Source organism: Cygnus atratus, chromosome 1 (genome assembly GCF_013377495.2).
Source record: "Cygnus atratus isolate AKBS03 ecotype Queensland, Australia chromosome 1, CAtr_DNAZoo_HiC_assembly, whole genome shotgun sequence".
NCBI classification, from domain to species: Eukaryota; Metazoa; Chordata; class Aves; order Anseriformes; family Anatidae; genus Cygnus; species Cygnus atratus.
In genome coordinates this window covers 166,316,628-166,330,513 of record NC_066362.1, presented here as the reverse complement: position 1 = coordinate 166,330,513, position 13,886 = coordinate 166,316,628, and the positions used below count along the sequence as shown (strand labels likewise).

Here is a 13,886-nt window from a genome sequence, read left to right as displayed (position 1 = left end):
ATAAAAAATGTTTAAAAATGCAAAATGAATCTCCATTTTACTATTCTATGCAACTAGTGTAATTTAGAGGACACTAAATCTAAAGCATTTTTAATGCTTTCAAAGTGTCTGTGCAAATGTAAGACAGTATATAGTAAGAGAACTTTCTACCAAATATATGAATTGATTTATTCACAGAAAAACTTCCAAATATATTAACATTTGCTTGCTTTAAAAGATATATGTAGTCCATTGAAAGCAACAGAACTATCCACATTCTTAAAGGTAGACATATGTTTTAAAACCACAGCATTTTTCTTTTAATGTAAATAGGTAATTCCTACAGGTGACCTTCTCCAATATAGAAAGTTTTTTTTACAGCAGGCCAGGAGACTGGAAACATTGTGTACTTCATAAAGACAGAAAACACTAGTACAAATATATATATATATAATAAACATTAAGTTTATATTTTGACTACATTTAAAAAAAAAAAAAAAAAGTATAATTAAAAAAAATAGTTTTAGTAATGCTTTTTAAAGAACACTAAAACTATTAATAAACCCTGCCTAGGTTTATCAGATATAAATGTAATCCATTGCTAATACATCTCTTTAAAATACAGTACCTATAATCTGAGAACCTTTTTTTTTTTTTGACCTATAAGTAAAAATCATGATCTAGTTCCACTATTAAAAAAATAAACCTAAGTCATTAGTAAGTATAAGAACAACATGAAATCAAGGTTACAAAAGATGTAATTAAATACTAATCAAATATATATTGCCTGTTCCCTTTATAGTTTACTTTTCACTGTTAATTTCTTTTTGATCCCTTACAATTCTTTTATGTAAGATGAAAAATCAAAGCATTTCCCAAAAGTAAAAGATTTTAAAAATAATTTCTATCATACAGCAATTTGTATATACAAGCATATTCTGAGACATGTTCTGAACCATAGCTTTTCTGGCCAAATCTAAAATGCCTATTACATGTTCTCAGTACAACATTATTAACAAGTGCTCTAACATGAACATTATTCAGTTATGAACTTGAATCATGACGTTGTAATGCAATAAATATATGCCTGTCAATTATGCTCAAATTTTTGCAACAGCCCCGTTTACTCCTTCCTTGCCCTTTCTCCCCAGCCCCATTCAACTCCACTATGTATCTCTATTATTTTAAGTTGTCAGCAAGGTAGTCTATTGGCATACCTATGTACGGCCCTCAGTTAGTCATACATTTTAAGTAACACATTAAAGAAAAAAAATACATGTCTAGTAGTTAAAGATATTTTTCCCAGTATTTTTAGTATTACCTAAAATCATAATAACTAAATAAGTGAATAAGAAAACTAGCTTGAAAGCCTAGCTTGAATCCAAGCTTATTTTAGATCGAAAGGAACGTAGCAGAATTTACACATTTGGCTGCTTTAGAGAATAATTCTATAAAGTCTAAGGATGCATAAAATTTTTTGATTATAACATGCTCTTATCTTAACGTAAAAGGAGATCTAGCTAATGTGACATGGTGAAACAGGAAATTTTCATTACACCTGTTTCTGATCTATAGATAATTTTAGACTTTCAAAAGACATGAAATCTCACTGTTTGATATTTATAACAATATATATATGTATATTTCTTTTTTCATACTTAAATACTTTTCTTCTTCATAAGGAAGATTAAAATTATACAGGATGCAATGAAAATATCTACTGTAAATTAGTTTTGCAATCAACAGGGTACCCTTAAAAGGAAAAATGAACAGAAAGTTACGTAGGTATTGCTCACATGGGTAACAATAAAAACTTTAGCCAGCTTTATTAAATCAAAATCATAAACATTAAGAATATTAAAAAACAATTTGTGACTGTTTTAGAAAGTTTCTATTTTGTTCTTAATGAACTGCTCAAATACACGCGATTTACAGTATCTCTCCATTCGATTCTGCAAATGGTATTGTATATATTCACACATCTGCTGCAGAAAGATGTTGACTGTAAATGTAATTATCACAAAACATCATTTAAAGCAACATGAATTGAAATACAGTTTGTGATCCATTTCCTCAATCACAACACTTGCAGGCACTTTCATTAGTTTTGGTGAGTATATCCTGAACTGTCGCTCAGAGTCCTTTTAGTCCGAAGAGACCAGAGGAAATTCACAGGAGAGAATGTAAGTATACAATATTTACAGAGTTATCCCGCCCCAGTGCAATTTTACAGCTCATCACTATCTGTGGTTTAGAGTAAAAAATTTGAAATGCTCAAAACTGATCCTTACTCTCATGAAATTCAGTGTCAGCATTTTTACACTTTATGCTGTGGAAAATACACTACTACTCTTTTTCTTTTTGTTCCATTAAAAAAAAAAAAAAGTAGTGTTTTAAAACATGGTATCACAGAATTCAGTTAATAATAATAAAAAAAAAAACATATTTAATAGATTACACTTCAATATTTTGCACTGCTTAAGAAATTAAACATCAGCAGTTGTTACAAGATGTCCCCAGCTGAGCACTGTACCAGATAAATAAGCAGAACATAGTGAGTTAAGGGTAAAGTTAGTTCTTGAAGCAAACTGGATATTATCACTTCAAGTCACAGACATACCTTGATTTTAAATATAAAGATTTTGGTTTATGCTTCAGGATATTTGAAAATAATTTAAGTGATAATGGAAAAAAGAAAAATTCTTCCTTAATGCACACTGGAGAAATTATCTATATATGAATTAACTCTCTGGATCGTAATAGCTTTTTGCAGATGACTCTTCAGCTCTACCATTTAAATACATATTTAAGCAACTAAAAATTTACTGTCATTTCATATTATGTCAGTCCACATTATGGCGCTGTTACAGTATGCACATTTAAAGATTATTGAAAAAATTACTGTTCATGTGCAGTACATAATTTGCAAAAGGTTAATAACTATTTTAAAACAACGAACGGCATTAACTTGTAATGCAAAGCAGATGCCCCAAATGTTATTTTTAAAACAAAACATATTTAACTTATAAAAGAACAAAAGGGATCTAAATCTAGTCCTGTTTCTTAAAAACAGACAGACGTTGCAGTTGTTTTGGACCCTTGGTTTGCTGGCTCATAAAATTTTGAGAAAAGTCAGTAGTTTCTGACTACTAACTCACTGTACTATCCTGCAGCCAGAGATGCATTTTTACAGCTGAACTCGTAAAGCTCTTTCATGAAGTGGTGATACTACACAGGCTGAAAGAGATTTACCTGTACCAGACCAGCAGAGATTGCAGTAATAATTTAATATATCTATGATGTAGTCCAAAAGGAAAATATTCAAATTCAATATAGTGTATGAGAATTGTGTGCTTCACATGCAATTCGCTTCAGATGATGAATCACAGTGATGGGCAAAACCAGCCGCACGGAATAATCTAGCAGCAGGAGAAAACAGAAGAAATCCTAAAAGGCAGTCAAACAAGCATTACCATTTGCAACAAGCATCCAGAATACACTCCAGATTGCAAAATCTTAGGCACGCAAGGAGTAAATGACAGTATTTCGGGCCGTGCTGATCAATTGCTGAGAAGCAGCAGCTCCAGAGGTCGGCTGCGGGTGCGGGTGCTGCCAACAGGGGGCATTTTCCGCGGGTGCGCCCGTCCGCGCCCCTGCCGCCGGCGAGGGCTGGTGCTGAGCGCAAGGGAAGGCTCGGCGAGTTCAACAAACAAGCATCACAAGTTGCACTGGTAACATTTTCACCAGCAGTCTTCCCTTCAGCAGACATCAGGAGAGTGAAAAACAAGCGCCCCGGACAGGCTGAAGAGCCCCACTCATTACGTGCACAGCCCCAAAAAGGGAGCAGAGGCCTAAAAGTGAACTTTGTATTCGGGCAGAGGTAGAGAGAGCTTGTAGAAATAGAAGACTTATTTGCTGGCAGGTATATTTCACTGTGCTTTCATACAGTCCGTTCTCTTAAGTAACACTGATGCAAAATTGACAACGAAACTGTGCACTTGTATATAAACTATAGTATAAGATTTCTTTAAAAAAATCACTATCAATAGCTATAAGACAAAGGAGGAGTTAATCAAATTAAATACTTCACAATAAATAAATAAATAAATAAAATAAAAAAAAGAAAGAAAAGAAAAAGAAAGGTGAATCAACCAGGAAGAAATTTCTCTGTGCCCATCACCACCAGCCCTTCCCAGCCCTGCACACGAACAGCACATGTAGCATTGCACAATGGACTGCGAACATTCACTGGGGAGAAATGTTCCCTTCCTCAAGTATCAGATACTGGGCTAATGCCAGCAACTAAGTATCAGATTAAAGGGATAAATAGTCTGTTCTGTTGTAGCAATTATGCTCCAAAGATCTCAGCTTCTAATTTATAATATTTACCAATAAATAAATGCCATGAGATGGGTATTAAAGTTCTGTTATTGTAAGTGGCTGGAGTCTTTTAGGGGTTTTTAAGCCTGAAGAAGCCACCTCCAAAGCTTTTACTCCTTCTTTATAGTTACTACAATTTATCCTCTGGCCTTCCAGAAGTCTTCTTTGCTTGTAAAACCTACCATATTTCTGCTGATTATATTTTACTAATCTGTGGCAAGGGAGGTCATCAATATAAACCACAGATAGGATATATTTGAAATTATTTGCAGCTGCACTTGCTGACCTGTTTAAAACATCTATGATCTGTACCAGCCTATCTGGGTGAGATACTCCTTTAATTAATACAAACAGGAGAAAAACTATGCGAGTGTGCAGTATTCAGTAAACAAGCACATGCCAGGTCCACATAATTTGAGAGAAGCAGAATCTAGCAAAGAGAGACTGTGTAACTGCAGTCAGTGTAAACCAGGCTTTGGAGAGAACTGTTTTATCTCCAGCATCTTTCCCCTCTGCACTCAAAGTCAATTGGGTTGTTCTCCAAAATTTGTAAACAGCTTTCAAACAGTGCAAATAATTCTCTGTTTTAAGTATGAATGTCAATGAACTCATTCAAATCATCTTCAAATGTCAGCAAAGATTAACATATCCTGGCCACAGGAGGGAGGTCAGAAGAAGGCACACTTTTAGTTTTTAATGGGCACGATCCAAAGCCAGTCTAAGTCTATGGGAAAACTCCAGGAAGGGACCAGCATGGAAAAATTCCACAACAAGTACTCGAAACACAAGAGACCAGAACAATCTGGGATCAATAGCTTCCAGGTCATTAATCCTACACAGGTGACATCCAGTGAACAGTTCGCTACTCTGTTTCACGTACACATTCAAGAAACCTGACTCGATTGGGGTCTAATAGCTTTAAATATGTTTCATGTTTTGCCTTTGCATTTCTCCTATTTGTTTGGCATGTGGCTTTCTAGCATCCCATTAATGTCAAACCATTTAATCATAATGTAGGCTAAATGCACAGTTTGCTATTTCCTGGATTTCTGTTTGGTGACCAATGCTTTTTTTATGGGGAAAATAAAAGCAAAGGTCAGTATGACCAGAAAAGAAAAGTCATCTTCCATAACGGAAGACTATTTTTCCAGTGAACTGATACAGAAGCCTAATTTAGAAAGAGGTCCTTTAGTATCATGTTATTATTAGTAGTATCACAAATAAACACAGAAACCAATTCACTTTACAGATCTCCACATTAAGCATTCAATAGAAAATCCCTTGGTGTTTTATTGATTTTTGTTTTATTGATTTTTTAAAATAGCAATATCACAGTTAAAATGCATCATTTTGGTGAAACACATCTAAAACTTTTCTATCTCAAAATAAGTTATTACAAATTATTTCCACAGCAACTGGCAACTAACGATTCAATCCATTTAAAGAACAAAGTAATGGCTTTATTTGGATGCCTTTTTTGATTAAATAACGTATTAACCTTGATGAAGCTTTCTAAAAAGGGATTAGTGTATTCAAGTGCATCAGCTGATTATGAGACAAATATAACAGTGATAAGTTGCTGGTTCAAAATTTTTGAATCTGATGAGTATAACAATTTAGCCGCTAGGATGGAGTTGGCTCTTACAGCTCCCATCTCAACAGCAAGTGTTCACCCAGGACACAAAAAGACATCACCCAGATAGTGTATGCAGTAACTGAGAGTCTGGAAAGGTCACGTAAATCACTAAACCAAGTAGACGAAAATATCCTACATAAGTACTGTACAGTCAGATATAATTAAAAATAATTAAATTGTGAGGAAAGAATCAGAATGAAATGTATCAGAGGGGAACCCCTGAAAGTAAATACAGTTTTATGTTCCAATGGTATCATCCATTTTGACCAAAACTCACTGACCCACTTTGCTTTATTTGTCTATACTGTAATAATACATTTTGCATACCTATTGTAAATCCTTTCCATTAAGTTATTTGCTTAATGGATGCATAAATACACCTACTACAATTATGCTTTTCAAGGGTCAAACCCTATCCACTTCTCAACACACTGCTGTAATTTCTACTGTGCTGGATGATAACACAGCAGACCTCAGAAACAGTTGAAACACGGCCGATTTTGTACTCTTGACATGATCAACCCGTGTTACAACCAGGCTGCCAAACCCTTTCATAACCCTGCCAAGTCCAGGAACTGGTGTCCCTGTATTCCACCCTGCCCCACTCTCCCCTGCCCCTCCCCCCCCCCCCCCCCCAAAAAAAAAAAAGGTCGATCTATTTTTTAATTTTATGTGTTGAAATTACATCTCGCATGATATGAGCATGGCAAACTAGAACTGGTGTCACTTTTTTAAGGACCAAATCTTGAACTCTTGCAGAGGTGTTACAAGTTAGATGCCACACAGGGGCATCTGTTAAGATCCATGTTGCTTCCACATGAAACAACGCAGGGTTAACGATGCAGTTACATTTATGTCAGAGCTTGGAAGTTACTCCAGGATGTTTTGTCCTGCTGCCCCGAAAACCAGAAACCTGAGCCATCAGTCTAGCAACAAAGTGCTTTGCTCTGCCTGGCTCAATGCTAAGAAGTCCCAGCTACCCTCAGTCGGGGGAGAAGAAGGGAATGTCCCACCCGGCCATCAGCAAAGGGAACGAGCACGGAATCACACGGGGTTAATTCTCCACGTGCTGGCTGTTGCTGCACCTTGAAATCCGACGATGAGAAAGAGAAACGAGCCGGGTCTGCCTGTTTGCGCATACTGAAAGTAGCATCGAGACTTTGTCTGCATACTCCTCACTGGAGAGCCCTCCCTGCTGTGTAAAGTTCCCAGCACCCCTAAACCGGAGCCACCCCCCAGCCCCCGGCGAACTGGGGGCTCAGCTCTCCGGGTCACAACACTTCTGCGACCCCTTTTCCTGATCGAGCCGCCCCAAACCCTGTAACCTACAGATGACGAGACACCAGCCCCACTCTTTAGCCCCCGCTTGCAAAGCAGGCAGCTCTCGCAGCAGGAATTTCCTCTTTCGCCAGCTCCTTCTCCCCGGCCGTTGTCGAGTTTGGGGCTTCTCTCATCCTCCTCCTCTTCTTCCTCCTCCTCCTCCCCCCGACCCGCGGGGTGCGAGGGCCGGGCAGCGCGGCGGCGTGCGCGTAACCTGCGCGCCCCCCCGCCCGCCTCACGCTGCGCGGTGCCACGACTCAGCCTGCCCAAATCCCCCCCAGAAAACCTCCTGCTTCCCCCCGCCGCCCCCATCTCTGGCCGGCTCCGGAGCGCCGGGCGCTGCTCGCACCTGCTCCGGGGTTCCCGAGCCCCCCGGGGGGGGGCAGCCCGACCACCAAAAAAACTAAAAAAGCGCCTCTTCGGCGCCTTCCCACCCTCTCCCCTCCTCTCCCTCCCCTCTCGCCATGTGGCAACTGCCCCCTAGCCCTATGCAAAAGTGCACGTGCCCTTTGGGATGCGTGACAGCGGCTGATGGCCGAGTGGCCTCCTTCCCCCCCCCCCCCGCCCCCCTCTCCCGATAGGGCCCTCCGCCCGGGAAGTGCCCCGGAAGGCAACGATTGACGTGAAACCCAAGATCGCCCCCTCCACACACACACACGACCCCAAACCCAGGACCGCTCCCCGCCCACCCCCGTGCGCCCTTCAGGCCGTCTTCTCCCAGGGCTGTGCATTTTAAAGGGCTGAACTTGAGGAGGGGGCGCGTCAGAAAACACTTTGGGGGGCCATGCTGCCGCCTCCCCCGCACGGCCCGGCGGCCCCTCCGCCACCCTCGCGTGAACTGCGCGGTGCGCTGCGCAGTCCCCGGCCGCCCCGGCGGGGGGGGGGGGCAGAGGATGTGGGGAGGTGAAGGGGACAATGACAGGGCGACAGTTGCACGGCACGAAGGGAAGGGGGCAGAAACACCCTTTTCTCCTCTCTCCCCGTCCCACCAAGAAGCAACGCGGCCGGGTGCGGAGCAGGCTGGTGGGGTGCCAGGGCTGGGGGGAATGGGGGAAAAAAGGGGGGGCGACGGCATGGGGCCGCAGGACGCCCACCCCCCCCCGCCCCCCCCGGAGTGAGCGGTGGCGTGGGGGTGGGACGGGGGCGGTGGCTGGAGGGGGGGGATAATGGGACGGGGGGGGGGGGTGTCTCGGGGTGTGCGTGTGCCTTGCGGCGGTTACCTGGCGTTGGTGCAGTCGTTGTAGAGGGTCTCGAAATCCTTCCTGGAGATGAGTTTGCAGCGGTTGACCCCGGGCTGGATGGCCCCCAGCCCCCGCAGGATGCGGACCTGCTCCACGTTGCAGACCACGGGCGTGATCTCCAGCCGCTTCAGCTTGGTGTAGACCGTGTGCAAGCCCCCCACCAAGTGCTTCAGGAAGAGGTCGAAAGCCTGGGGCAGGCAGATGAGCTCGCAGCCCTCCACGGTGAAGGAGGCCACTTTGGCCCCCCTCAGATCCACCATCTTGCACTCGTTATTTTGGGGGGTGTTCTCCACCGGGGACGGGGTCGAGTACACGGGCTTGCCGGGCAGGCTGCTGGCCACGCTGGCCGCGCTGGCATTGGGAGCGGAGGTGCTGCTGCCGCTGCTGCTGCTGCTGCCGCTGCTGCTGCCGGTGCTGCCGGTGCCGGTGCCCAGGCTGGGGCTGCCGCCGCCGCCGCCGTTACCGCCGCCGGTGGTGGTGGTGGTGGAGGTGACTGTGGCCGCCGCTGCTGCGATGGGTTCCGGCCGGAATAGGTTTGTCCCCGAAGCGGCCGGCGGGGGAGCGATGGACGGAGACGGAGAGGAGGTGGCCGCCGCCGCCGCCGAGGAGGAGGTGGTGGTGGTGGTGGTGCAGGCGGCAGAAGTTGAGACCGGAGGCTGAGGGGGGACCAGCTGGGTCGGAGGGATCAAAGCAGCCGGTACGGCCATGGTCACATATACGGCGGAGGGGGGCAGGGGGAGGGGGGAAAGTTCCCACACACACACGCAGGGGAAAGGAGAAAAAATTAAAAAAATATATAAAAAAAAAAAAAGGAGAGGAGAGGAGAAGGGAGGAGGGGGAGAAAAAGGGGGGAATAATCCCGGATCAGGTGCTGCGGCGAGCGAGAGAGCAGGGGGCAGAGTGAGAGAGAGAAACGCACAAAGTGTCCCGCAAGTGGGGACGGAGGAGGAGGAGGAGGAGAAGTCCGCTCCGGGCGGCGGGGCTGGGGCCGAGGGGAGGGGGGAGGGCAGTTTCTTTTTGTGGTCCTTGCTCTAGCACCACGTTAAAGACGAAGGTGAATAGGAGGAGGTTTGAAGGACTTCGGTTCTCTCTGGCAAGTACATTGATCAAAGATTGAGAGGGGAATGACAGAGAGAAAATGAGCTGGGAAGTGCAAGCTGCCGCCGCCGCTCGCCGCTCGCTCGCTCTCTGGACGAGTTGTTGTTGTCACACGGTGCGGAGGGGAGGAGCTCCGGCAACTTGAAATACCCTTTGAAGCAGCAAAAGGCTCACTCACTAGTATTAACCCAAATTATCCAACCAGGAACCTGGAGCAGGGAAAAAGAGGGAGAGGGAGAGAAGTCCCTCTTCCTCTCCTCCCCCCCCCCCCTCCCCCCTTCAGGAACCGTTAGATTACATGTTTCATATTTCACCCCACCAGAGACGAGATGTAATTTTCCCAGCCCTTTCCAGCAGTGGCTTGTCAACACACTTTGTTGGGGAACGCCGGAGTCTCCGGCTTCCCCCGAAGCCGTCGGGAGCGGGGCGCTGTCCGCACACCTTGCGGCCGCTCCGGCGGGGTCCGGGGGCAGCGGCGGACCAAAGCGGGAGGCTCCGGACGGGTTTGTCCTTGTCACTCTTGTCGTCCTCCCGAGCCCACAGCAGCTGAGGGTCCGGCGGCAGCAGCGCCTTTGTTGCGCGGGGGGAAGGCGGCAGCGGGGCGCGCAGTCCCCGCGCAAAAAAAAAAAGCGCAGCGCGGCGACATCTAGGGGGGGACATGGGGGACCGAGTCTGGCGACCGCATCCGCCGCGGGGAGTTGGGGGGGCTGGCGGAGAGCGTGGCCGGAGCGACGCCGGAGTCACTTCGGAGCGAGGCGCGGCGCGCAACAGGTGGCCGCGCAGTGCCGCGCAGCGGCGGCGCTGCCTGCGCCAGGTAGCGCGGAAAATGAGCTGCTGCGCTTGCCCACACATGCGCAGTCCCTCAGCCCGGCCCTGAGGCCCCGCGGTCTCAGAGCTCCCTGCCCGCCTCCAAAGTTTGGGATGGAGTTTTTAAGGGGAATCGGGGCACTTTCGGCGGCTCGCCTGCTTGCCGGGCTAGGCTCGGTCGGGAGAGACCAGAGCTCTGCGCCGGTTCCTCTCGAGGGCACTTCACGCTCTGAAGGGGCGAAGGAATGTTCATTCATACAGTTGGGCATGTGCGAAAATAACGTGGGTAAAATTTTTCCAGTTTCAAAAGGATGAGCTGTGTGCTTAATTAATGGTGGTGCATGTATCTGCCCATAGCTCCATGGCTTTTTTTTTTTTTCTTAATGTGTATTATTATTATGTGAGATATGACTCATGGGATGACACATCTACTGAGTGGATAATCTCAGCTGTACTAATTCTGTGGAGGGGAATTTCCATGCTATCAGATGTAAAACATTCTCATATGTCTTCTTGCTGGTAGTACTTCAACTTCAATGGAAGGTCGTTTGTGTTCTAATACCACAGAGGATGTCATTTGATCATGAAATTTTAGCTATCCTACACTAAAACCTTTTAAATTGGCAAATAAATCCAAGAAAATACAAAGTAGCTTTCATTTTGAAATCTCATGTACACACAATAGTGCAGAACACTTCTTCAACACTTTTTCAGATGTTTCTCAGAACATTTTTCAGAGGAGTTTATACAACTTCAGTGGCAGGATCTAGTGTTGACATAAAACTTGGAATACCCTGAAAACCATAAAATGCTCTGTTTTCAGTTGTAGCAAACCAGCTCGGTTCATGTCTTCTTTGCCTCTACTGTCCTTTTGCATCTCACCTTCTCTTACATGTTGTGAAGACATAAAACAAATCCTTGAGAAGATCAGGACAGAGCCAGACACACGTGATATTGGCACTTCAACATCTGAGTGAACTCTTAATCAGAAAACCTATCATTTCATTTATTGTCTACCTTCTCTACAACGTGATGCACACCAGCCCTTATTTTCTTCTCATTGTATGTCCTCATGGACATACATCCATCATGGTTCAACACAATATAAAGAAAATGTAGTTTGAAAGGGCTTACTACCACAGATTTGGGTTAACCACCTTTTGAGTGAAACAATGCGATTAGAAACCTAGGGAAATAAGAGATTTATGAAAGGGTTCCAGACTCCTCGAAGCTTCTTGCTTGTTAAATATTTCTAACGATTACGCGAGTGACTGGATTTATTTAAAATCACATATACACTCACACACACACGTAACACACCAACAAATCCTGAGGTGGCTCTTTGTAAACTTTTTTTTTTTTTTGATTGCATTTCTATTACTTGCTGATCCTTTCATGTAATTGTATTGTTGGATTGTTGGGTGTTTTCGTTTTTGTCCCTGTGTTGATATCAGCAAAACTCAAATTACTGTAACTGATATTTGAAAATTCTCCATGTGTCAAGTGAAGACATGGTGCTGAAATCAATAAGACTGTTTAAAATTCAAAGACCTGCAAATCGTTCTGTTTGTCCTTTGATAGGGCCTGAGCTGATTAAAATGCGACCAAGAAAGCTTAATTGCTGCACTAATTAAGAAGTCTTTAATTTCTTTCCTGGAATATTGTTTGAAGCAGGGCTTCTGTTCTGCTCATATAACTGTTCAGAGCAGGTATTCGCTCTGTTTCTCTGTCTTTCTCTCTTTTTTCTTTTGACAATTTCCTTATAATAAAATGTACATTAAAGCAGTAAGATGTATTGACAGTGATTGTAATTTATTACTCAAAAAAAAAAAAAAAAACAAAACTGATACGGGGTTCACTATTGTATTAAATTACTAGTTTTGAGGGCAGCTGTAAAGAGTAAAATGCAATTAGGAAATGCATTTTAGCTGTTGCATTTTAAGGAATCTGAGTAACCGACTGACAGGAGATACGACAGTACATCAGTTCCCTCCTCTTTCTTCAGTTATAATTGATAATTAAAGATCTAAATTCATTCAGAGGAAAAAGAAAAAAAAAAAAAAAGATAAAGATAAATACTTGTCTTTTGAACGTGTGAGAAGGAATGGACCGGGGGGGGAGGGATGAATACAGAAGATAGGCACCTGATGAGAATGAATTGTGTATTACCATGTCAAGTTCATTTGAAATATTTTTTTTCTTTATTTCTTTTGAATTTATTTCCCTGAGAAATACATTTCTCTCTTGTATCTTGTCTCATCCTCATCGAGTGACCTACTTTGTTCACCGATTTCTGAAGAGAAGAAACTAAATGATTTCACAAAGCTTTCTGTGTGATCAGTAGAGTAATATTTTAGGTGTAATCATGCTGCATTATAATTCTGGCAAATGACTGCCAAGCATAAGACTCTAAGAAAGGAGCAAGCACAGGCAAAGAGAAGGTAAGTTCTGTTTTACTGTTAATCCCTAGGGTCTTAAGCAGTAGTTCTCCTCTGAGCTACCTGTTATTTTGAGGGAAGATTGAGAAAGAAGGAGGGACCTCATACCGAATCCCCCCTGCATCGTTCAGGAAAATAAAACCATAGAAATGCGAGCCTGTGAACTGGGATCCCTTTTTTGCCCTTCCACCAAGATATTTACTAAACATTGAAAACACGGTGAATACAGTTGAGATTGATGTTAAGTGTTGTACCAGTAATAAGAAACTGGATACTGCAGTGCTGTTTTTCTAATTGTTGCATTATAGTCAAATTAGCACAGACCTTGTCCAATACAAATACAAACTGGATTCCTTTCAGTGACAGGACAAGTAGATAACATGCTTAATAGATACAAAGGGAGATTTACCATTCCAAGCACGACGTCACGCTAATTATGTTTACTCTAATTGAAAGCAAGGTTTTGGGGAATCTGAAATTACTCATAGGATATTTTTAATAACTGAATAATAATAAAGTGCAGCAAACGTTGATCACAAACCTTTTGGTCTTTCAAAATCTATTGGAAAATTAAATGAAAAGTGGAGTTTGGTACAAACAATGCCCAGGGCAAAAAACAACTAACACTAGATTTTCCAGTCCAGCCATAACACAAATCAATTTGAGCACACTTCTATGGCCAGACTGCCAGATTGTTATGACTGCTAATTCACTCAATCAAACAGTGCATTAGCACACCCGGCACAAACAGCTTTAACAATAGCATACACTTCTGAACAGTCCACCATATATCATAAAAAGTCTAGAATGCATGGCGAGATTGCTTTCCCATTCTGTTTACTGCAGTTTGTATTTTCGTATGGTGCATTCTTAACCAAAAATAAATAAATAAATAAATAAAACTTTAAAAAGTTTTCAAAAAACGAGAAACTGGGAGCAAACTGCCACCTGGGCTAATTGTTTAATATGCATATCTCGGCTAGAAAG

At 43.4% G+C, this 13,886-nt stretch overlaps 1 protein-coding gene across 1 annotated transcript in view; it reads right to left on the bottom strand.

Annotated features, from left to right (window-relative positions):
• DACH1 (dachshund family transcription factor 1) overlaps positions 1-9,263 on the bottom strand; it is a 339,811-nt gene extending 330,548 nt beyond the window's left edge. The window contains exon 1 of the mRNA XM_050713138.1: positions 8,536-9,263. Within this exon, the coding sequence (XP_050569095.1) occupies positions 8,536-9,263 (728 nt within the window). The remainder of the gene's footprint in view (positions 1-8,535) is intronic.
• Between the last annotated feature and the right edge of the window lie 4,623 nt (positions 9,264-13,886).